Raw genomic sequence first — 26,774 nt, 5'->3', positions numbered from 1 at the left:
ACCCCAAAAAAAATTACGAGAAAAAAAGTGGATGTATATTTCTAAGCTATAGAATAAAAAAATAAGTTATAAAGCTTGCATTCATTAACAGTATTTTATATGGTGTAAGCTCCTGTAATGTAAGTAATGGGGCCCCTCCTTCTAGCCTGCTCCCAAAAATATCACTAGTTCGCTCATTTCTGCGTATAGGGTGCTTACGTTCTTCATGGACTGGTTGTATGGCAACATGTAGCCTGCAGCTGCAGACTGCAGTGCAGACAGTTTGTCATTGATAAAAGACAGCTGGACACATAAAGGGCCCCATTACTTTCAATAGCTTACGATCTCATCAAATCTAAATCGGGCTCTGTCAGTAAAGGTTATTTTTGTTAACTTTCCGGCCGTAAAATTGAAATATATTGAACTGTGAAAACCGTGTAAGAGTGGAAACCCTGCAAGACTAAAAAGCATGGGCACGATTTAATGTTAGTGACATCCCTAATATACATAAAAACTTTAGTCCTCAATCTTACAGAAAGCGCTCAATTCTTCAGTTTTATTGTCATTTATTCATTTTACCCCACCAAAAGAATAACATATACAGTAGAGTTCCGAGCACTCGGCACTCGATAACCTGGCAGTCCGGATAGCCCGGCCACACCCTGACAGGTCGGAAAAAAAAAAAAAAACGCGCGCAGACCCGTTCAAGGTTATTGCCCACGTGCGTGTGTCCCTTCCCGCATTCCTTTTTCTCGTGTCACACTCCCACTCCTCCACGATGTATCTGGCGCAGGCGCGCGCTCAGCTGTTTGTTTAAGCGTAACTGGGCAGTTTATCCTCTGTTGTATTCTGAAGCAGCCAATCCATGCAAGTACAGTACTCTATTTTCTGAGGAAACACTCGTACGTATTCTTTTTTTAACCGCATTCCCGATAACCTGGCATTTTCACAAACTCGGCCAGCCTTCACTCAACATTAGGCCAAGTTTTCGGGACTCTACTGCTGACAAAAAAGCGGATCACAATTTCCGGTCTGTTCCATGCTAAAAATCATAAGATTCTTTCGAAAGTCTGAACGTTATGTATGTGTAGTTACCATTTGTAATTTGTTTTTTCTTCATTCCTTTTTCGTTTTTAGAATTGCATTTCATCGCCGCGTGTTACCTTTTCGTCTCATGGTGAAAGTTACACTACAGTGGATTCAGGTCAGTCGTCTGAAGAATTCGTCTTAGCTCCTACTCCAGCACAACTTGGAAAAGCTCCGCTGCAAAGAAGGCAGTCAAAAGGTGAGTTTCTTAATTGTTCTTTAACCTTCAGGAATCAGAATTTGAAATAAGTGAAATTGTTGTTAATGTTCCTTAGCGTGTTAGCACACTGTCTGAAGTATTCTCTTTATGTCAAAGTTTGCAAAAGCTGTGTTTCATATCAGTCGGTATTACGGGTTGTTAGTGTTTTATTGAAGAATTAATTCAGTATCACTCTTACACCTTCGTTATACCTGTAGTTATATAATGGAAGTCTGGATTCTTCTTTGTATTGTAGTGTCTATTTGGTACAGACAATAATAGTCCGGGATTTGAACCCTTCACCGAATTTATTTTATAAAATACTACAACATGTCTTTTGTCTTTGTATGTACAAAGAGAATTATATTGGAGCCTTTCCTTATTCAAGTACAGGTGAAGGAAGGAAATACTTTTGCACGGGAACCCTTTACCTCGTGGTAGCCTCCAGGGCGTCTGTAGCGACTTCAGGATAATACGGTGTTTTGGCAACCTCCTTAGGTTATGGTAGCTTCCAGGGATTTGGGCAAGGTAATACTCCTTTGTCCAGGGCGACCTCATGAGCAGGTGTAGGTTATGCGATCATTGGTCAACTGATACTTCTGCCCTCTTCAGGTCCATTTTTATAGGTGATTGATTTCTGGGTGACTCATTCTTCCTCGGCTTCCGTCATGCTGGCTTCGCATCTTCCTGTTTATTTCATGTGTATCGTCTGCTTGTATTAATGATTGTAAACAATAGCATGTGTTGTATAGATATAACACATGCTCGCACTGAAAAGTGGGGATCCTTACAATATATTCGTGAAAGTAATATGTAAATTCACTAAACCTTCCGTCCATTTTTAATTTTTATATATATTGAGAGCCGGTTGTTACCGATATGTACAAGTGTTGCACTAAAGTTGAAAGTTTCTGAAAACTTCTTCATTAGTAAATATATATTAAAAACCCTTTCCAACTATGTAGACCTAAATCACCCCATAATCACAACTCCGGCCACTTCCTTACGCGTCATGTTTAAAATTATTTTCAGAAGTCAGCGTTGCCAAATATTATATTTCTGTAGTAGGAGAAAATTTCGTTTGGTATTGTAGTTAAACCCTTTATCCATTACGGTGAAAAGAAGATATATTGATTAATGTGAACTTTCATGTTTGTTAATCAAGTTGTTTTTAAGTTATTCAGCATTGATAAGTTAATGGATAATGTAATTAAGATAAACATTGAGTTTCTATAATAGGTAACTTATTGGTACTGACGAAGGTATTAATGCTATACTGAAATAACTACCCTGTAAAAAATCACTAGGGCATAGTGGATAGTACCGGTTTGCTTTTAACATTCAATACATAGTTGAATTTGACAGGGCACTTAAACCTATGTTCTTGTTTTTGGATGAACTGTATGGAGTTAGTAGCAGGAAAGAAAGGGAGGGGGTGAAGGAGGTTACAATTGATGGACAATATGAAAACAGAAGAATCGTACGTGAGGACGAAGAGGTTAGCTGAAGACCGTGGAGCACGGAAGATTCTCATTTGCGGCAAGCAACCTGCTAATAATGGTAGAATATCTATCTATATAATGATGTTTTTTTTTTTTTTGTTTTGTTTTTTAATACTTGTAAAACAATCAAAATTTTTTAACCAGTGCTTACTTTTCAACATCTGATAAAAACTGCAGCATTTTGCAGTTGAAATTATTGGAACACAAAATAAGGTCATTAACTATATTAGATTTAATAGGTCTTCCTTCCGTACAATTTCAAATTACTCATTTCTTTCTTTCTTTCTGTCTGTCTTGGTTTCATAGCGTTGTCATCGTCTTCGAATGCTTCTTCTGATTCCGTTGGTGTTTCTCAAGAGGAAGAAAAGAAGCAGGAAACAACTAGCACTACCACTGTCCCTTCATCTCCTAACACGAAGAAAAGCTTCTTCAAGAAAAACGTTGAAGATGGAATGGATAGGTAAGTTTCATTTTCTGGTCTAACTCAACGAGACTTATGGCGTGCTTACTTTATTTTATTTATTTATTTATTTATTTATTTATTTATTTGATTGAATGAATATGATGGATAATTGAAATAGAAGTTACATGATTGTGTTTGAAATGGGGTTTGGGACAGTGGAATGAAGTTTAATTTGGAATATAAAAGTAAAAGGAATTGTGTGAGGAATAAAATAAGACGAGAGTCCAACAAGTAGTGATAACTTAAGCTTAGAATATGATTGTTTTAGACTTGAGCGTGTTATTCTGTTATTATCTGCTTAGAAAATGCTTTAGAAAAATCTTGGTGACTTATATCTAAAGCTTTTGAGATAACATTTATAGAGAACCGCAATTATAGTGGCACAACAAATTTCTAATTACAGCTATGCTAAACAATAGAGATCCAGTATGATACGTTTATTTCCCTTAGAGTCGTGTGAGGGGGCCGCGGTGGCTCAGTGGTTGAGCGTTCACCTCTGGTGCGTGGGGTCCCTAGTTCGACTCCAGTTCGCGCCAAGTGGACTTTGTGGTGAACACATACCTGTGCATGGGTTTTCTCGTTTCCTCCCACTTATTCATTCCACCATTCCATTCATTCCTCATCATCACCGTGTCCTATAGCCTAGCCAGCATTACCGTGGAACGTAAAACTGAAAAATAGAATCGTGTGATGTGGAACTTGGTAAAATTTAGATGTATGTTCCAGTTAAATGTGACAGCCAGTGCTACAGAGAACAGGAAAGTGTCAGCTTGATTAGTCGTAATTAAGTGAACTTATAGAATGAATAACTTGATTTGTACTAATCAGAGCTTCCTGCATCTAAAATTTGACTTATGAACGAATAATATGAGAATGTTATTGGTTTCATAAATTCGCCCAACTGGAGCATCAATCCTTGCACAATATGTAATACAGTAAAATAAGCAACAGCCCTTTGTGAATTTGATAAGGTTTAGATACGCGTTAAAAAACCATTTGATGTTCGAAGTGAGAAGCGAAATAGTTGTGCATCAGATATTGACCATATCAGTCATATCTCAGTACTGTCTCTTTGCTTCGTAAGATGGATTTGTAGCTACTTGTAGGTTAGTAGAACAAATGTATAAATTGCATCAGATATCATGAGAAAGGCGGATGTTCGACTTACGGAAAACCATGTCTTCGCTATAGTAGATAGAGTCGTTTTACATAGGCGTGTGAACAGATTAGATTTGTCACTCGACAACAAATCTGACAAACTACCTTTCCAAAAATATGATAAACAGGTGATGTTTATTACGTCGAGCGACTTAGACCGAAATAGTTGATGTCGACTACACTTTGCTGTGGACATTCCATAAGATGAAAGAGCGTTTAGAGGTCTTTGAAGTTTATGGTATCCTTTCGAAAACTTAATATAGAATATAAAAAGAATTTTGTTGCTATTTATATGATTAAGAAAAGGAAAAGATCAGAAATAACTTCAAACCTTGTAGTCATTTCAACCCATGTGGACAGGAATCAGTTCCGATAGGGGTGTTGGATGTAAATTCTTTTGATTTGCTGGAAGGTGGACGAAACGTAGAAAAATCTAATGATGGATATAAGACAGCTGAAGAAGCTAAAGGATCACAAAGAGGATTGTGCTGTGATACTGACAAGAAGCGGATAGAAGCTATGCTTCAAAAGTCCAAGGATAAGAAGTATATTAGAAAAGATACAAAATTTTGAGTGAAATTCTTAGCTGAAAGTTAAGTAGAACTGTTAACTAAGTTAGCAAAGTTGAAGAAGAATAAAGAGGAGGGTAGAGGACTAAAAAAGGAATATATGGAATCTAAGTTTAAAAGGAAGTGGGTTTTGCGATTATAGTTTTTATATCTTTGTAAAGGGATGATATTTAACTATGCTGTCTACAACTTATTGCAAGTGGGCAGAAAATATTCATGAAAATATGACTGAACCCTTACGATTTATATTGTGAATCGGTTGCTATGTTTGGGCTCTATTGTAACATTAATGTCGTTTGAAAACCTAATTTAGTGAAATATATATTGCAAAAAGTGGGTAGATTCTATTACGCATATTAGTATTCGCAAGTAAAAGTTAAATCAATTGTTTGGAAGGATCTTTTATGACTACCGTTGTAGCTGTAGTTAAGATTTCTGAATGACCAGTAATGGCTTTATATTTATAAGTGGTCTAGACAAATATTGGGTGCTATAATAATTATATTATAGACATATATCATAATGTAATTACATGGAAGCAATTAAAATCAGTGATCCATCAGTAAGTAAAATGTTATTCTTGTTTTGAGTTTTTTAATTGTGGCTCTCCGAGTCTTGTCTTTTTTTAAAACATGTTTGTACTTTTTCTTTTAACAGGGTGTTGGAACAAGTAAATTTTGAACAAAAGTTTTCGTCGTTACCTGAATTCAAACCTGAAGAGTGTCAGTCACCAAGTGCATTGTCAGTAACATCGAGCCCTCGGGTGTTTGTACAGAGTTACCGCAAGAAGAATAGACCATCCAGTAAGTATCTCAGAAATGTATCTTCGAATTTATTTTCGCAGTCCTTGATGTTAGAACGGTTTTGTAGAAAGCTTGAGTGGAAATTTTCGCTTCAGAAAAAGCTCTGGTGACGTACGTAGGATTAAACAGCATATTATAAATCTCTTCTTGGTATATATTCGTAAGAAACGTCTCTTTCAGGATAGTGAATTACCTACATTTCGGGAAGTACGAACATTGTACCGTGAAAAATATGACATAGTATGTCCAAACTACTAAAGAGCCTATCCGGTTGCAATGATGTGAATAGACTTTGCTGGGGAAGATGACTGAAATTCATCTCAAATGTAGAAGAGACTATGTAGATTCTATATTCCAAAAGCAAATTGTCCTAAAATGAATGGAACATAGTCAGAAAAAAGCACGAAACATTAACATTAATGTCAATTGAAAATCAATGAAAAACAGGTAATTCCTCCACCTATCTCAAAAACCAAAAGAGAGAAATATCTTAAATTCATCTTAAATGTAGGTGAGACTATGTAGATTCTATATTCCAGAAGCAGATTGTCCTAAAATGGATAGAGCATAGTCAAAAAGCAAGAAACATTAACATTAATGTCAATTGAAAATCAATGAAAAACAAATAATTCCTCCACCTATCTCAAAAACCAAAAGAGAGAAATATCTTAAATTCATCTTAAATGTAGGTGAGACTATGTAGATTCTATATTCCAGAAGCAGATTGTCCTAAAATGGATAGAGCATAGTCAAAAAGCAAGAAACATTAACATTAATGTCAATTGAAAATCAATGAAAAACAAATAATTCCTCCACCTATCTCAAAAACCAAAAGAGAGAAATATCTTAAATTCATCTTAAATGTAGGTGAGACTATGTAGATTCTATATTCCAGAAGCAGATTGTCCTAAAATGGATAGAGCATAGTCAAAAAGCAAGAAACATTAACATTAATGTCAATTGAAAATCAATGAAAAACAAATAATTCCTCCACTTATCTCAAAAACCAAAAGGGAGAAATATCTTAAATTCATCTTAAATGTAGGTGAGACTATGTAGATTCTATATTCCAGAAGCAGATTGTCCTAAAATGGATAGAGCATAGTCAAAAAGCAAGAAACATTAACATTAATGTCAATTGAAAATCAATGAAAAACAAATAATTCCTCCACTTATCTCAAAAACCAAAAGAGAGAAATATCTTAAATTCAGCTTAAATGTAGGTGAGACTATGTAGATTCTATATTCCAGAAGCAGATTGTCCTAAAATGGATAGAGCATAGTCAAAAAGCAAGAAACATTAACATTAATGTCAATTGAAAATCAATGAAAAACAAATAATTCCTCCACCTATCTCAAAAACCAAAAGAGAGAAATATCTTAAATTCATCTTAAATGTAGGTGAGACTATGTAGATTCTATATTCCAGAAGCAGATTGTCCTAAAATGGATAGAGCATAGTCAAAAAGCAAGAAACATTAACATTAATGTCAATTGAAAATCAATGAAAAACAAATAATTCCTCCACTTATCTCAAAAACCAAAAGAGAGAAATATCTTAAATTCATCTTAAATGTAGGTGAGACTATGTAGATTCTATATTCCAGAAGCAGATTGTCCTAAAATGGATAGAGCATAGTCAAAAAGCAAGAAACATTAACATTAATGTCAATTGAAAATCAATGAAAAACAAATAATTCCTCCACCTATCTCAAAAACCAAAAGAGAGAAATATCTTAAATTCATCTTAAATGTAGGTGAGACTATGTAGATTCTATATTCCAGAAGCAGATTGTCCTAAAATGGATAGAGCATAGTCAAAAAGCAAGAAACATTAACATTAATGTCAATTGAAAATCAATGAAAAACAAATAATTCCTCCACCTATCTCAAAAACCAAAAGAGAGAAATATCTTAAATTCATCTTAAATGTAGGTGAGACTATGTAGATTCTATATTCCAGAAGCAGATTGTCCTAAAATGGATAGAGCATAGTCAAAAAGCAAGAAACATTAACATTAATGTCAATTGAAAATCAATGAAAAACAAATAATTCCTCCACTTATCTCAAAAACCAAAAGAGAGAAATATCTTAAATTCATCTTAAATGTAGGTGAGACTATGTAGATTCTATATTCCAGAAGCAGATTGTCCTAAAATGGATAGAGCATAGTCAAAAAGCAAGAAACATTAACATTAATGTCAATTGAAAATCAATGAAAAACAAATAATTCCTCCACTTATCTCAAAAACCAAAAGGGAGAAATATCTTAAATTCAGCTTAAATGTAGGTGAGACTATGTAGATTCTATATTCCAGAAGCAGATTGTCCTAAAATGGATAGAGCATAGTCAAAAAGCAAGAAACATTAACATTAATGTCAATTGAAAATCAATGAAAAACAAATAATTCCTCCACCTATCTCAAAAACCAAAAGAGAGAAATATCTTAAATTCAGCTTAAATGTAGGTGAGACTATGTAGATTCTATATTCCAGAAGCAGATTGTCCTAAAATGGATAGAGCATAGTCAAAAAGCAAGAAACATTAACATTAATGTCAATTGAAAATCAATGAAAAACAAATAATTCCTCCACTTATCTCAAAAACCAAAAGGGAGAAATATCTTAAATTCAGCTTAAATGTAGGTGAGACTATGTAGATTCTATATTCCAGAAGCAGATTGTCCTAAAATGAATAGAGCATAGTCAAAAAGCAAGAAACATTAATGTCAATTGAAAATCAATGAAAAAAAATAATTCCTCCACTTATCTCAAAAACCAAAAGAGGTAAATATCTTAAATTCAGCTTAAATGCAGGTGAGACTATGTAGATTCTATATTCCAGAAGCAGATTGTCCTAAAATGGATAGAGCATAGTCAAAAAGCAAGAAATATTAACATTAATGTCACAAATTAAACATAACTTTCTTACAAGGCTGTCTAATTCTTTATTATAAATTAACGAGAAATGTTACAGTTTCGGAAGTATATCACTTCCTTCTTCAGACTACTATTCCAATAAGAGTTGGAATAGTAGTCTGAAGAAGGAAGTGATATACTTCCGAAACTGTAACATTTCTCGTTAATTTATAATAAAGAATTAGACAGCCTTGTAAGAAAGTTATGTTTAATTTGTGTTTAAGATGGACACAAGGCCTTTTTATAAAAATATTAACATTAATGTCAATGGAAAATCAATGAAAAATAAAAAATTCCTCTACCTATCTCAAAAACAAAAAAAGAGGGCTGAAATTGAGCCTAAATATAGAAGAAACTATTTTAAAAGCAAATTGTCCTAATATATATATATAAACGAAACGTAAACATTAAAGTAAACGGAAAAAATGAAGTCGTCTACATATCTCAAAAACTATAATAAGAAGATGGCTAATTAAGAGCTTATTGCAAAGACATAATGAAGAGCTTAAAAACGATGTATAGCACGTTTGGTAAATATGGATAGAACATTGTCGAAAGTGAAGGTGTTTGAGTAAAGTCAGTAATAATGATAAAGTGTATGCATCCTCTGCGAATTACTCAAGGCGCTCCACACGTAAGTGCTTGAAATATCTCACATCTAGATTTGGAATCTCCAGACTCAATTTAGCACGCAACGTCACTTTTGACTTGACAACGTGACACAGTCTGGTCCTTATGGCAAACCGGATAGGCCCTTTGATAAAATCTTCGCCAAAACAACGTGATTTGATGCACAGAGTGACTTACTGACTTGCTTGAAGCTTTCCCTTGTAGAATGTCAATACATCTGTTGTTGCTCTTTCGTTTATGTTCGTCTTTAACTGAATAAACGGCTGGGTTTTAGAGGAAAAAGAGACCAGAAAACGAAGAACGCGTTGTTTTAAAGCGTATTTTACAATACTTTTGCTGCGGATGCTTTTAAAATAAGCTGGAAATAAAATTGTCACTTTTTTTAGATAATATATTATGACAGATGTGTACTGATACTGGAAATACTGGAACTATACTGAAATTTTGATCCACATACTGGAAAAATCATGAAACTGATAACTTGTCAACAATACTTTTTTGTAATTGTTTTAATCGTCGTAGAAACAATTTTGTATCCATTGAGCTCGATGGTAGAACTTTCTTTGCCTTTCTGCGATGAGCTTTTGTAAGTCAAAAGTTTTCTGCAGGAAGTCTGCAAAAATTTTCTGCACAAGAAACACGTGTGATTGTTAAAAATACGCTTTACGCAACGTAAAAAAACACTTTACATTTATGCGAGTAGTTTGTCCATTTAAGACATCTACACATAGCAGGCATGTTTTCATACGTTTCTGTTGGCTATTTTTTTCTCCTCTGACAATTTTTCTGCACAGGCGCGGCAAATTTTCTGCGATCACATCGCAGATCGCGGCATGTTCTGCTGTGGGGCCATTGAGATTGTAAATTTTTCGAAAGCAAGAGTTGTATAGGGGGATAAGAAATGGCGCTGTAAACAATAAGTAATGGGGAGCTTTGCTCTCAGTTTTTATTCAATTTTTACTATTTAGATTTCAATATTTTTGACAGTTTTGTTGTGATTGTTACAATTTTAATATACTGTTATTCAATTTCAATATATTCATGTGCCGCTTATCCTTCTTTATTACATTAACAGTGTGAAAAACAATTATAATTAAAACAGGCTGATTCGGCCATTTTGAGGGGGGCGCGGTGGCTCAGTGGTAGAGCGTTCACCTCCGGTGCTTGGGGTCTCTGGTTCGATCCCAGCTCGCGCCGTGTGGACTTTGTGGTGGACAAACACCGTGCTCGTAGGTTTTCTCGGGGTTCTTCCGTTTCCTCCCACTTTCTTCATTCCACCATTTCATTCATTTCTCATAATCACCGTCTCCTTTAACCTAACCGGCATAACCATGGAACGTAAAACTTATAGATTTCATTTCATTTTTCGGCCATTTTGGCACGAGTTATCTTAATTTTTATTTCAAATAATTTTCATTTAAAACAACATTAGTGAAGCAGTCCATAGGGCTCTAAGGCCGGGACTTCCTTTATATATAAATCTCCCGTAAGGGAGGTAACTGGAACTGGAGTTGTATACATTTTGTAATTAGACATTTAAAGCAATTGGTGAAGTGGGGGCTGTGATGGGAGTTGGGAGGCCCTTTAAAAAATGTTAAAAAATCATTGTATTTTAAAAAAATCAAGGGTAACTAAATTTATTAAAAATAAAATATTCTTTTGATGGTAAAACTACAAACTTGACAAGAGTGTGATTATTCCTAAAGAACTTTAAAAAAAATCATTGTATTAGATACAGGAATTTTGCTGATAGTTATACTGAATATACTAGAAATATACTGGAATTTTGACACCCTAGTAAATAGTTCATAAAGCTTCCAGTTTTGAAAACATTTACTTCGAGTTTCTAGTTTCTGTTCTCTCCAAAATAAGGAATTTTTAGAAAAAGAAAGAAAAAGGCAATGCATTATAATGTAAATCACCTGAAGAGCAGTCTTAGTAAACTCAGTTTATTCTTCTAAATTATTATATATATTGTAAAAAATTCATATTAAATATAAAATTTTTCGCTGACAGCTGTTGCATTTTCAAGACTTAGATAAGGAAAGGTATTTAATGGAATTAAGATGTATGGAATGTATGGATGTATGTACTTATAAAAGCAAAATATTTGGTGCACCAAATTTTCTTCTTTGTAGATATAAATATAGTACGCATAAAATGTAACAGTTATATTTTATATTATAGTATGAACAATTACAATTCTTGAGTTTATATCTAAAGTCGTGGCCAATCTAAGCTTGCAGTGACGTAAGCACTGGCCCACTCACAATCAGAAGGAAAGTATTGTATTCATGCGCGCGTTTAGGAGAGTTTTCTACAGCTGACAGCCAGTGTGTGAATAGTGTTCGTACTTTGAGGGAAATTTCCCTAATCTAGGGAATTTTTTTAAAAGGAATTTTTCGATAAAACACGAAAAATCCATTGAAATTCTCGCGCTGACAGATTGATCAATATAAATGCTTAAATTTTTCTTTGTTCTTCAGAAATAGAGCAAAATAGCAATAGTTTGTGTAAGTTTCGTGTGTATTTGTTCAATGTATCATAATTTGCGCCAATTATGCAAATTATTGTTGGCTGGGTGTATTTGTTTGTGTGTGTGTTTTTTTTTTTTTTTTTGTGTGTGTGTGTGTCTGTGTGTGTGTTAAAAAAAAGTTAATTGAAAACGTAAAAAGATACAAGCCAAAAGCAAATAAAGAAAAGAAATGAGGTTGTCACTTCCATTAATATAGCTAAATTAATCTTATCACATAACTTCTGTCATAGGAATTGGACTCTCAACATACTAGGGAAATTTTGATATGAAAAGGGAAAATTTTGTGTCAGTCGAGGGAAATTTTCGTAAGGAAATCTACGAAAACTGTGTGTGAAGCGATGCGTAGGAATAGGGAGAGAGCTTCCGATTGACGATCACATAGCGAGTCATTCACGTTCGAGGATCAGTTAAATAACAGTACAAAAGAAACATCCGAAATTTCTTTATCCGTGGGATCGTTGTTCCTTCCATTGCACCAAAATATATACATTTTCTGACCCCAATCAGAAATAAGCGCTCTACCACTGAGCCACCGTGCCCCCATAAGAATGAAAGTGCTTACAAATCTCAGATCTTAAAAAAAAAAAAAAAAATAAATAAATAAATAAATAAAAAAGTCCTTCATTGTCACTCTAGGCCTTATTCAGCAGTTTTCGTCAACGTAACGCAACAGTTACATCTTAATTTGCGATAATAAGCATAACAGCTATAATTGCTCATTGCTTTTTACGTTGCATTGCGATCAGCACATACGATGAAAGCCTCTGTCTTCAATGCATTATCTTACAGAAAATGTTGCAGCCCTGTGTTTGTTTCTATAACTTTAGATCACTGCGTATTTGTGAGCATGCATTATGTATATATTAACTATTTGTTACTTCAAAGTACTAATAATTTTAAATATGTTTAGGTAAATCTAAAAAATAAGTTTCTGTAGTAGGAAACTCTTTCATAATGGTGCAGTTCCAACATTACTTGGAATTACTTACAATTAGTGATTTGGAGCTACTGAAATTACGTCACTGAAAATTGGCGACGAGTATAATTATATCTTTTTGTTATTCTTGTATAGTGCATATGAAAACGATGTGTGTTTGTGTTACATATTGTTTGAACTACAGAACATTCTTTCTTTTAAATGAACGTTTTTTGATAAAATATGCATTTTGTTATATATTGATTATCTGGGATCAGATTGACAATTGCATTTAGTTTTTATTCCCATTAAATTATGATTTTTTCCCCATTAAGTAATAATTGTATCTATTGGGTGTTCGATACACATTATATCACACTTAATTCTCAACTTCTCTTGATAGGCAATGATTAAACAGTTAAAACGCCTGACGATAGGTGCAGGGTGAAATCACAATTAACAATAGCTCATGTCTAATAAGCTCTGGATTTTATTCAGAAGTGACTTCCTAGGTTCATTTCAGTAATTTTTTACATCAATTGAACCCAGTAGTGGGATTAAAGAATGCGGAATCCAAATAGAGTGGTACGATCAAGACAGAGTAATGCACTTACAAGAAATACAATGAAACTTAAATGGAATGGATGTTCTGTCCAAATATGGTACAAACAACATGTGTGTACTTATTTTAGTATTTAATATTACATAATGCGTTTCATTGAGGAGTATTATTTGAATTATGTTCTCAGCCCAACTATTGTATTACTTTTCAGCTGCGGATGATGACAATGAATCAGATGTTCCTTCTTCTACGACGCCAAAGTCTACTGGGAAATTGGTTGGTGGCACCTTTTTCCCTCCAGATTTTAATGTGGAAGCTTTTAGAGGTAAGTACAGAGAGGTAGGCTTAGTTATTTATTATCGTGGTGCTTAAGGCTAAGGAGTTGAACCACAGTTCTGTTTTTAATATTAAATGATAGTGTGATAACATTGTGATGAGTCATTGAGTAGTCACTTTTTTATTGGATCACAAGATCCAATATATTTCAGGCAAAATTTTCTTGTAGGCTTTATATCTCGAGAACTACATATAGTGTAGCCAAAACAAAACTAACAATTTACTCAGTATGATGTGCTTATTCCGTAAAAAATACGAAAACTTGATTTAGGGACCATTCATACATTTTGTGGCCCCTGATACAAAAAATTCAATATATTTCATACAATTAAACATTTTCTTGTACGCCCCATATCTCGAGAACTACATATAGTGTAACCAAAACAAAACTAACAATTTACTTAGTATGATGTGCGTATTCTATAAAAAAAAAATACCAAAACTTGATTTAGGGACCATTCATACATTTTGTGGCCCCTGATCCAAAAAAAATCAATATATTTCATACAATCAAACATTTTCTTGTAGGCCCCATATTTTGAGAACTACATATAGTATATAGTGTAGCGAAAACAAAACTAACAATTTACTCAGTATGATGTGCTTATTACGTAAAAAATACGAAAACTTAATTTAGGGACCATTCAAACATTTTGTGACCCCTGGTCCGAAAAATTCAATATATTTCATACAATCAAACATTTTCTTGTACGCCCCATATTTTGAGAACTACATATAGTGTAGCCAAAACAAAACTAACAATTTACTCAGTATGATGTCCTTATTCCGTAAAAAAATACGAAAACTCGATTTAAGGACCGTTCAAAAGTTATGTGGCTCCTGATCCCCAAAATTCAATATATTTCATACAATCAAACATTTTCTTGTACGCCCCATATTTTGAGAACTACATAAAGTGTAGCGTAACCGAAACTAACAATCTATTCAGTATGGTGTGCTTATTCCGTAAAAAAAATATGAAAATTGGATTTGCGGGCCGTTCAAAAATTTGGTGGCCCCTGATCCGAAAACTAATTATTGGCCAATATCGCAATCTTTTGATGCATTTTTTTTTTATCATTCCAAAAATTCTTGGCCGAGATCGCAATCTTTTGATCCATTTTTTTGAATATTTCTAAAATTCTTGTTTTCTTGTATATTGTATTTATATGAAATTTTAATATTTAATTTGAGTCCTGCATCAATAATCCTGTGAGGTAGGAATATCAAAATATGCACACGGATACATTCTTGGGCTTAGTATATCCTCAGTTTATTGTCGTATGTAAATTAAATTTATCATTGTAATTTATTTAGTTATTTTAATCTGTAATTTAGCTGCTGTTCGAATTATAATAAATGCTAGATATTATGTCCTTTATTTTACGCTTTGTGGCAGTTCGACACTTTTCGCGATTCATTAATATGGTGCATATATAGGGTGTTACAAAAGTAAGTCACGATGTTTTGGGTACATATTCCTCACATCAAAATAAGAAAAGAAGTTCATACGAACCTGTGCTCGAAAGTGGATAGTTTTGGAGTTATAGGGTGCCAAAAACTTGAAACAAGTGAAATCTAAAAGTTTATAGCTCCATTACTATGAGACCTAACGTAGTCGGGTCAAGACATCACTGAAGAACTGGTATGTAAACTATCCAAATATCCACGTTTACGAGCGCATCAGTACTTGCACAAAAAAATTTTTAGAGAGGTAGGTGGAGAGTGATTATGTACTCCCAAACAGCCCCTCCAAAAATTATTTGTGCAAGTATTGGAGGTTCTGAAAGATGGATATTTGGATAGTTCACATACTAGTTCCTCAGTAATGTCTTGACGCGACTACGATCGGTCCTATACTAGTGGAACTATGGACCTTTAAAGTTCATTTTTTCACATTTTCGACATCCTGTAACTACAAAACTATGCACTTCCGACCACAGGTCCATATGAACTTTTTTCTTACTTTGATATGAGGAATCAATCCCCAAAATATTCTGACAAACTTTTGTAACACTCTATGTATAGAGCAAAGGACTTTTATTTATTTATTTTTAATTTTAAGGCCTCCACTTGCCCCTGTTGTTGCCACTTAATGGTCTTATTAAAAAACATACTCTAGATGCCTCTCGTCTTTTAAATCTCTCTCTATACATTTGTTGAAAATTTTAGAGCATTTTCCTCTCATTCGACTTACATAGCCCCAGTTTAGATAGGGAGGAAATTTTTATTAGTATGTTTCCTGGTAATATACACCATACCCTCGACCATTTTTGTTTTTATTAATTTATTTTAATTTTTTATATCTTTTTCTTGTTCACCTCAACCATAGGTTGATGGGGAACATTGAAATTTTAAAACTTTTCTTTCCCTTGGGAGAGCTGTTTTATACTTTGATAAGATCTCTTCTTTGTAACTGCATCTAGATGTTCTATCCTTGATCTTTCTCTTCTTGGTTTTCCTTCTTCCTTGCCCTCTGTCAAAACGGTGATCCAATCGGAGTGCCGAATAAGAGGCCAAGCATGTTCTTCTTTTTCCTGTTATCTTTATAATCTGTCGTCCTTCATGAGATTCCTTTGGTACGTCTTCGTTCCTTTTCTATTTTCTATATCAAACATAAAAAGTACATATTTTAGACATTTTTTTTTACATTGTAGAGAAACGTAACTCCATTTTCGTAGGTTTCCAGGAGAGAGCAAAACTTTTTTACAAATGTAAGATGGTAACACATTATTGCATGACAGACAAGACCCGACAAAGTCCGGTTCAATAACACTCAAATAACACCAAGTAGGGCTTTCAGAATTATGTCATAATCCAAGCAAATAAAAATCCCATTCTTGGAGTTACGTTCCTATGATCCTGATACGACGATATTTTGCTTACAATTTGTTTGTTTCTCTCCTGTATTTGAGGTTTATTATTATTATTATTATTATTATTATTATTATTATTATTATTATTATTATTATTATTATTATTATTATTATTATTATTATTATTATTATTATTATTATTATTATTATTATTATTATTATTATTATTATTATTATTATTATTATTATTATTATTATTATTATTATTATTATTATTATTATTATTATTATTATTATTATTATTATTATTACCACCAGTTCATTCTACTGTACTTTACGACACAGTTCGTATGCACACATAACATAAAACATAAAAAGTTAAAAGAATTATAGTTCGTGGTATTCCAGAACTAATCAATGATTGTAATTTCAGTTGAAGTTCAAATTTGATTAGACTGTTTAAAATTCGTTAATTTTATTTCTTCATTTTGTCATTATCTTTTCATAATTAATTTTCTTTTCCTTTAGAGTTTCTCGATCGTATGTTTAGTAATAATTTGTAAATCGTTCTTCATTTGTTAGAATTTCTAGGATATTAAAATTTCTGAATTTGTTTCTCACCGTGATAACTAGTTTCTCACAGTTCTACAATGTTCACAGTTCAGAGTTCTGTATAATACATGTTCCGGTGTTTGTTGCTGTCCAGATCCACAGTGATGTGTAATCTCTTTAGATGGTTTGTAAAAAAGCCATGATTCAAGATGCACTCCATGGTCTCTTTGGAGATTTCTCCTGTTTGGTTTGTTATTTGTAATGTTCTTTAATGCTACACCTTTGCTCTGTGTAGGGTTTCCCAATCTTGTTGCCATTTTACGTGTATTATTTAATCTATTTCTTCGTTTGTTTTGGGTATTTTTGGATCAAAAGATCCAATATATTTCAATCAAAAATTTTCTTGAAGGCCTTATATCTGGAGAACTACATATTGTGTAGCCGAATCCAAACTATCAATTAACTCAGTATGACATGCTTATTCCATAGAAAATACGAAAGCTCGATTTAGGGGCCGTTCAAAAATTTTGTGGTCTCTGATCCAAAAAGTAATTCGTTTGATCCATTTTTCCTAAAATTCTTGTTTCCTATTATTTCAATAATTTTAGTATACTCCTTTTTCTTCAACCAGTATTTTATTGTGTGCCTTAAGAGCTGGTATTCGATTGGCTCTTCCATTGTTAACATTTAAAGGGATTCTGTCGGTAATATTGAGATTATTCTTTACTGTGTATTTCAGATGTAAAGCATCACGGGCAATAGCCAATGGTGCGCGATATTCCGCGCGGTGTTGCCGGATCATGGACTCCCCTTTCCCTTCTCGCTCTTCCTCCAGTTGAGGTTATGACTCATACATTTGCAACATTATTCGCAATGTAAATATACTATTCCAGCAAACTCAAGAATTTTGACTGTGCATCCTAGAAGTATATATAGCAATTAAATTACTTACATATTAACTTTTCCAGTGGATATGCTAAACACTCGTCTTCAACACTACTTTCACTATGTCAGTTAATATTTCGTCATTGTCTGAATCTGAGTCTTGTAAATTTATTATCATGGGCTAAAAAAAATGTAAACACAAAAAATAATTCTTCGAGACTGATTTCGTAGCACTTTATTTTTTATTTTTATTTATTTATTTTTTTTAAGAAGGTTCAGCACTTGTACTCGGTTTGCTTAAGGACATTGTCAACTATAATTTTGGAGAAGAAACGAACTACAACGAAAGAAAGTAACCCAGACACTGATGAATTCTGTTTATGCTAGAAGAGAACTTACGTTCCAACACAACTAACACCTTTGTTTCCTTCTCAGTTTTCATAACAAATAACTTTCTTGGGCTTGGTCTAAGTCACACAAAAACAATCCGTCTGATTCCTTAATGATCGAGTTTGTTTTGGGTTACGATAATTTACGAGACCATTCAGACGCCTGGTGCTTTTGAATCCCTGCTGGAGGAGGAAAGAGGGAATAAGTAGTCGCATATATGTAAGGTAGTGAAACGTGAAGGAAAAAAAAAGCATACTGCGTTTTTTCTGTCGAGTAAGGAAAAATTTATCCCGAAGTAAATTTCAAAACAATATTACGAACTTCCCATACTTTGTTCTTACGATGTTAGGCATATTTTTATATAAATGAAGGACAGATTCCAAAGGCGTGTAGCCACGGGGGAAAAGGGGGCCCTGTCTTTCCAAACTATTTCCAACTCCAAAATGAGGTTCGTGGTTTGTGTTTAATAAACTTATTTAATAGTTCATGCAAATGAGGGACGTTTATAATAAAATATGAAATTTTTTTTAAAAAAATCAAACATCATCAATGCGGTTTCTATACCTAATTAAAACAACTAAAATTAACCATATGCTTTATATTCTCATTTCCCTAACTGAGAGCACACCGTATGAACTCTCTATTAGATTATTGCATAATAATATCTGAGTTGATATTTTTTCGAGTTTTTTTTCTTTCTTTCTTTACTGTTTTAACCCATATAAATACAGTCAGATAAACAGACTGCTATAAACAGCATTTGTTTTATTATGAATAGGTTATTGATTCATCTACAATCCGGTTTTCAACTCAGTACTGTCAACATCCGTCTTTTGATAAGGTAGCATCGTAGAAATATAATATGTGTATAGTATGTATGGTGAGTTAAAATGCTTTCATATTCTGAAAGAGATCATTTGTTCTCTTTTAAATGTGTAAAAAGCTTTCCTCCCCCTGAAAGTAATGTTCCCCTAAAACAACCTGCTGGTTACACCCATGATTATTCTGTAATAAGAGTTGAGTTCTATTTCCAAATTGAAGAAAAATCCACTGGAAATTAGACGCGGGACTCATCGCTCGTTTTACTAATTGTTTTATATGGAAACCTTTAAAAGCGTGTATCATAACAACCAGTTGTCATAAAAAGATGTAGTTTTCACGTATGTGTTCGTAATTCTTTTCTTTACTTCGTAAAGTGAGCAGTTAATGTGCTAATACAATATTTCTAATAAGCGCCTCTGGTATTGTCAAGATTCGTAGTAGCGCGAGAAGTCAGCGTGCGGACTGCTTGTCGCGAATTGTCAACACCGCTCAAAGCCAATTGGACGCCGCGTGAAGCCAACTCAAGGCCATGCCGCTTATCATCTGAAATCTATTTTAAGTTCTAATTACTACACCCCTTTGCACTTGTTGTAATTTTTGTTTCATTTTAACGTTAGCAAAGATGTGATGTGCCCATATTCCTGCTCCATATGTTATTTTTGACATAATCATTGTTTTGTTGTACAATTTCAGTATACTGGCTAGTATTTTTAAAAAAGTACGTTTTGCTATTGTTAAAAGTCCCTGTGCTATTTTCTTTCATCTTTTTGTGTTTGAAGTTTAACTTTTCGCCGATCCATATTTCTAGGTATTTAAATTCCTTTGTTATTTTTTATTCATGTGTTATTTATTTTCAGGATCTGATTTCTGTGTAGTGTTTCCCTATTATCATAAACGTTGTCTTATTCGAGGATAGTTTTATTATATTATTCTTGCACCACTTGTATAGTACGTTTAGTATTTTGTTTCCTTTCTCCTTCAGTTCTCTTCTCGAGGACGTAGCTGTAACTATTGCTATACCGTCTACATAGCCGACTTCTCCTTTTCTTTTTTTGAGTTTGTGTGCTATTTCAAGACAAGAGCTGGATTATTGTGTCCCACATTATTGGTCCACAAGATTGATCCTTGTGCGAATCCTTTTATTACCTCGTTTTCTACGTATAATCGTGGTGTTTTGTAATGTACGTGGGTCGTCTAATATATGTTTCCGTAAGCTGTAAAATATTTATTTTTTAAAAGGTACATTTACAAACTATACATGCATGTGTAGATGGGTTCTTCCTCCCCTCTCCACATAATCCCCATTGAGATTCGGGCATTTGTCCCACTGTTGCATCAATGTGTCCAAACCCTTTGCAAAAAAATCAGGACTCTGGCAATTTAGCACACTCTCCGTTCCTTTTCACTTCTTCATCTGTTTCGAAACGTTCACCGTGTGCAATGCAGACTTTAACACGGAAAAAGATGGAAGTAACTCAGCGCTAAATTGAGACTGCATGGAGAGTGGAGCAGCCATTCCCACCGTAATTCTTCAATTTTGTGTCTTGTTTGCGTCCTGAGTGGGGGGTGGGCATTATCATCAAGAAGAAGACATAGTTCGCGTGTGTCGAATTGCGTTTCGCTGAAGAAGAGTTCAGGTTCGACATAAACGACCTAATCTCCTGTTAACTGGTGTTGAAAAGGTAAAGGAGGATGTGAGAAGAGTGCAACCAGAGCCCTGATTTTTTTGCGAAGTTTCAACAAATTGATGCAACGGTGAAACAAATGTCAAAATCTCAATGAAGATTATGTAGAGAGGAGAGAAAGGACCCACCTAAACATGTATATATAGTTTACAAGTGTATCTTAAAAATATTTTTTTTACAGCTTAGGCAAGCTTATGTATTGAACGACCCACGTACCTTTCTGTTCTCACAGTAGTCGAGTATTAATTTGTATAATTTCCTACCTACTCCCAAATCTTTTAGTCTTTTGAATAGCGCTGCCCACCAAATGTTGTTAAAAGCTCCACTAGTGTCCAAAAATACTATCATTTGATATATTAGAGCAAGGGTCCAATCATAGGCAATGTGAATCTACCTATCTGTCTATCTATATAGTCGTATTCAAAAATCCTGACTTCCCACCTTGTTTTAAAAGGCCATATGCTAGCAACCGCACATAGGAAATTATAACGTTTTGGCTCGAAATAAAGATCACAGTCGATCAAAGAAAATCCAAATTTGTGTGACGTAACTCTGAGTGTGAGTAAGAGTGTAGAGGGGATGGTTAGGTTTGTTTTTGAACAAGACTGTACATATTTGGTAGAACACAAAAACATAATGAGAACACAAATGCTTTCATGCCTATATAGAAAATAGAAGGTACTAGATAGGTGTTCGGTCATTTGTCTTTATCATTTGTTCTGAATATTGTAAGAGTATAAACGTTGCCAGATCTTTGTTGAAGTAGGATCTCAAAAGAGAAGAGAAAACTGTTAGAAAAGGAGCACACTGCGTGCAGAAAGACACTACAGGAAAGTCTAGAAATAACACGTAGAGGATTGGTAAAGATAGACATGAATGGAAATAGTAATAAAATGTAATGTGTACTTTTTTTAAGGTGCTGAAACTGGTGATAGTGGTGAAGGAAGCTCGCCACGAACTCCGAAGACTCCAGGTCGAGAGCCTGAGAAAGGGCATAGACGCATTCTAGAACAGAGGAGACAGTTGGTGATGAAGTTATTTCAGGATCACGGCTTCTTTCCAACCGCACAAGCGACTTCATTATTTCAAGTAAGTAACAATTATTCCTGAGAGAGTAAAGAAGGAAATCTACATCTTTTGTCATTAGAAAATATATAAATAAATATTATTTCTAATTTCATCCAGTGACATGGTCTAAAGCATTAAATAAAATTGTTTTACGCCCCACGTTTATGTCCATAGGCTAAAGGAGACTAATGCTTAATAAAGCTGGAATGAGAATGTGGAAGGAAACGGGAGAAACTTAAAAACACCCACGGACACGATTGTTGTTCGCAACAAATTCACGTGATCACAGATTGAATTAGGGACCACTCTCGCCAGACATGAGCGTTCTACCATTGAACCACCGTACTGCCTTTCTGGTAAATATACCATCAAGTAGAGTGAAGGTGAATTAAAAATTGAGCTCCTATATTAGAAATAATAATAATCTGTTTAGCAGGAGAGAATCCTAAGTTGCATACTTCCGCGGATTTTTAGAGGGCCAAAATTCCTAGACTAGTTATAACCCTATGTAAAATCCAAAGGTACCTTTTATTTCACTGGGAGATGGAAGGTTATTTTGTTCACAGATCTCTGGAAAAAAACAGTTATTTTGGGTGAATAGTATGTGTTTCATGTTTTAATTACTTCTCTTTCTAACTTTCCATACCAGAAATAATTTACAATAAAAAATTGAAGAGCATAGTTGAAGCATTGAAGCCCAAACCGATCTACCTTTCAAAATTCAGATCTTTCTTCGTGGTGATATTTTCGTTCGAGGTAGATGGAAACATTTTGGCATTCAGGGCTTAAATTGCATTTTGAAAAATTACTCGACCACTGAGCAACAAGTATACGACGCAGTTTTGTCCTAAACGCTTTAATTTCTTTGTATATTGTAAAACTTCTCGGGTAGAGCAATAAAAAGTACATGGGATTTGGACTTTCCCCTTCACCTTTTATTATAAAAGTTTGTGTACTCAAATAATAAGAAATTCCACTAATATTAGGTAAGATTAGATGGGAGCCCGGTGACCAAGCGTCGTGGGCTTGAGGTACTCTCGGTGACCAAGCGTCGTGAGAGGGGTGTAGATTAGGTCTCTCTCTCTCGGTGACCGTGTGTCGTGAGAAAGAGGAAAGGAACCCGGTGACCAAGCGTCGTGGGTATAAGGATAGGTACCTCTCGGTGACCAAGCGTCGTGAGAGGGGTTTTAGGTGTTATGATCAATCCGGGAAGATTGATGTTGGTCGAGGTGTGCTGGTCCTTTTTATTCTGTCTTGTCGGCTTCCATCGTTGATTCTCGTCCTTCCGACTGTTGGCGATGGTGATTTACTCCTCTTCGGGACTGTCGTCTGTTTGTTTTTATTTATTAGTAACACATGTAGTTCACACGTGGTTAGTGCCTGGTACGGCAACGTGGGGATCCTTACAATATACTGTATTTTGAAACTATCAGTGCTTTTATAAATAAATGAAATGTTTATTATTATTATTATTATTATTATTATTATTATTATTATAGTAGTAGTAGTAGTAGTAGTAGTAGTAGTAGTAGTAGTAGTAGTAGTAGTAGTAGTAGTAGTAGTAGTAGTAGTAGTAGTAGTAGTAGTAGTAGTAGTAGTAGTAGTAGTAGTAGTAGTAGTAGTAGTAGTAGTAGTAGTAGTAGTAGTAGTAGTAGTAGTAGTAGTAGTAGTAGTAGTAGTAGTAGTAGTAGTAGTAGTAGTAGTAGTAGTAGTAGTAGTAGTAGTAGTAGTAGTAGTAGTAGTAGTAGTAGTAGTAGTAGTAGTAGTAGTAGAAGAAGAAGAAAATAATATCATAATGACAAAGATTAATGTTAGAACAGCTTGGCTGAAGCGTGTCCACTTTAAGAAAGACATTTGCATTCGAATGTTTAGCGCCGTGAAAATACGCTTGTTACTTTTCTCAGAAAATCTATACAGAAGAATTCTCCCTGAATCATGTCGATATCCTGTATTACTTGATGTATCTGTTGATTTGCTAAATGTTGTTGGTAAAGTTTTAGAGTTAATCATAATTTTGAATTATATATCACTATCCATTGTGTGTATCATCGTCTTACAAGTGTCATGTTGAAAACCTTCATGAGGGTATAGGTACTCCTGTGCCACTTTCATCTTAATAGACGGTATGGTTGTCTTACAGAATAATTTTTTTTTAAATAAATCTTCTCTGTTTTTTTCAAAAGCTACGCATATTAAAATTATAAAAGATATTTATAATTTTGTTCAGCTCATTGAGAATTATCGATTGATATTTTTCTCATCTTGTTTTTTTCTTTATCTTCCTTTCCTTCTTTTTTTTCTTTCTTGCCTTCCTTCCTTTTCTTTTCTTTTTTATACTTATTTAAATGTTAATAATATTATAGAATTGTTCAGTGTTCATGTTATAAATTGTAAATATCAGGTTGATACTCTTACAGTACCAGATTTTCTTACAATAAATTAATTTTGTTTTAATTTTTTCAGTCGGAACATGCAGAAATTTTCCCTACTAAGTCCAGCCTCCAACTGAAAATAAGGGAAGTGCGTCAAAAATTAATGGCTCAAAATAATCTTACTCCAATAAGCCCTCTAACTCCAGCTGGTGATGGAAGTAGCTCAACTGCAGGTAACAATTGGGATTGAAGTGGACTTGTAATTACATACTGTATTTGCTGTAAGAAATATTATTATATTTGATTTTTGTATGTAGCAAACCTATAAATCTAAACTAAAAACCCCCTTTGCGCCAGCCCGAGAAAGGCTGTGGGTAGTCAGGTGAGCACAGTCAGTTGAGTAATACATAGTGCATTGGGTTCAATGCCATTATTTCTAACACTAGATCGGAGTTTGATTCCTCTTAAGTTAAGTATCTGGATAATTGTGTGACAATACTGGCTCATTCTGTCTCTGCTTGGAATCGAACTTTATGTTCGCTTGCTCTAACAGTTCAGCTGGACCTCTTAAAAAATAACTTAATTTTATTTATGTTGTTTTCAGTTGTAATGTGAAAAAGAATTTAAAAAATAAGAACAGTTTACCTTGTGTCTCGAATTTTTGTGCTTCACTGATACGATTTGAATCATCTCGGACACCTTTTTCGATAACGTTTAAAAATTGCTAAACTGGAAGCATAATTCCCTTCTTGTGGAACTCTGTTGCGATAAAAGTATATAACTACAGTTTTCAAAAGCTATAGAAACGGTTATGTATCTCTGCGAAAGCTTACGTTGTGCAGTTGAAATATTTAGCAATTTTAAATATTTGCCTCCTCCCGGAGCCTCCACCATGTATAGTTTTGGTTATATAGGCATAGGTAGAGAAAATTATAGCCTGAAATCGTTTTCTCCCACTGCCGGCTTTATTACAAAATCCTCTTTTCTATAAATGTATATTACAAAAATCACTATGATGTAGTAATCCTCTACTACTTGGGTAAAATACGGTTTCCCAAGGCCTGACCAGCCTAGGGAATGATCTCCACAGAGCTCCGAGCAAACTACATGGAGTGGATGTAGGATTCCTAATGCTGCACGCAAGCAAAGGGGGTTAAAGGCCATAAAGTTCTACGAAAGCTAGGTGACTGAGGTTAGGTGTCCCAACAGCTCTGAGCAAGCTAAAGGCTTTGGGTTAAGTTCCTCTCAAAGCTCCAGGCAAGCTGAGAGAGTGGAGGTGACCGGCCGAAGACTGATAGTAGTCGCTGTGATCTTGCTGGTTATATAAGTGCCTCATGGTGTTCGTAACACTGGTGGTCCTCTGTCGTCTCATGACCAGCAGTATCGCTGATGTTTCTCTAGTCTGCCGTTGTAGTAGGTCATAGTAGGACGCACATGATTAATGCTTGTAAACATAAGCACGTGTAGGTTGTTTGTCAACAGAGCCATGTGCGTAGCAATTTTACGATGTTACCAGAGAAATTGTCAGAGAACACTGAAACCTCATGGCTGAATCATAGACATTCGAGATACAAAATAAGATTATTCTTATTTAACTTAGGTATCCTATAGAATTTTGTTCTTGCCAAAAATCCAAGTAATGATGAGCTGTTCTCTATCAGTGCTAAGAAGGTTTATTACTTTCGCCATCTTTTTTCGTACACACAGAGAGTGGAGAATTATTGATAATGAATGACGTCAGTCACGCATTAGAGGCATTGCCTGATAACACTTTGAAAAGGAGAAAATGTTTATATTCACTTCCAGGATCTCCCTAAGTTAAAAAGGAAGAAAAAAAAACGAAAGCTGCACGATTACAGGGAGCACGATGGCTTCTGATGGCGTACTTAACTCTTAATGCGAAAGACTCGTGGTTCGATCCCCAGACTAAGTGAATTTGTTTTTTGTTTCTCGGCGGTACTTCATTTCCTTCCACTGACTTCCATTCTACTGATTCGCCTTTGGCGTGGGAGACCCGGTTTCGGTTCCCGGTGGGAGCTCATGTTCGGATTCCACGTTAATCAGTAGGTCCCGTCTCATATAGCCTCGCTGCTGAAAGGGACGTTGAACTCAAAATGAACTCCTCATTCTACTTATTCTTTTATCACCACTTACTTTCATTAATCACCCGCTAGGTTTGAGCTAAAGAGCATAACGGTAAGATGTTAAATGAAATACTTTACTATTATTATTATTATTATACACTTTTTTCCTTTGGGGCAGTTGTGGCTGTAATGCTGTTTGCTTCCAATAAGATTATTTCCAATTATTATTATTATTAATAATAATAATAAATTGCCCTGTTATACATTTCTGTGAAAATTCAACCTAGTATCATCTATTTCATGACTGAATATTAAATAAATAAAAATATTTTAGTTCGTGTTTTGATAATATACAAAGAAATTATGATCTACATAAGTCGATTTTATGAGGGTATTAAGTGACTTTGGCCTACTCTGTATATCATAAGTAAAAACTGAATT

At 34.3% G+C, this 26,774-nt stretch overlaps 1 protein-coding gene across 3 annotated transcripts in view; it reads left to right on the top strand.

Moving 5' to 3' along the window:
• cic (Putative transcription factor capicua) overlaps positions 1-26,774 on the top strand; it is a 117,093-nt gene that overhangs the window by 89,912 nt on the left and 407 nt on the right. For 2 of the 3 annotated variants that reach the window (XM_081758659.1, XM_081758658.1), the window contains exons 19-24: positions 1,117-1,264; positions 3,073-3,226; positions 5,614-5,759; positions 13,535-13,648; positions 21,726-21,898; positions 24,341-24,482. In XM_081758659.1, the coding sequence (XP_081614785.1) occupies positions 1,117-1,264; positions 3,073-3,226; positions 5,614-5,759; positions 13,535-13,648; positions 21,726-21,898; positions 24,341-24,482 (877 nt within the window). Of the gene's footprint in view, positions 1-1,116; positions 1,265-3,072; positions 3,227-5,613; positions 5,760-13,534; positions 13,649-21,725; positions 21,899-24,340; positions 24,531-26,774 lie in introns of all 3 variants that reach the window. The other variant, XM_081758660.1, reaches the window with a different exon arrangement.

The sequence above is a fragment of the Thermobia domestica genome, chromosome 5, assembly GCF_964235325.1.
Source record: "Thermobia domestica chromosome 5, izTheDome1.hap1.1, whole genome shotgun sequence".
NCBI classification, from domain to species: domain Eukaryota; kingdom Metazoa; phylum Arthropoda; class Insecta; order Zygentoma; family Lepismatidae; genus Thermobia; species Thermobia domestica.
Note: the sequence above shows the minus strand (reverse complement) of the source record. Positions and strands in the feature narration are given on the sequence as shown.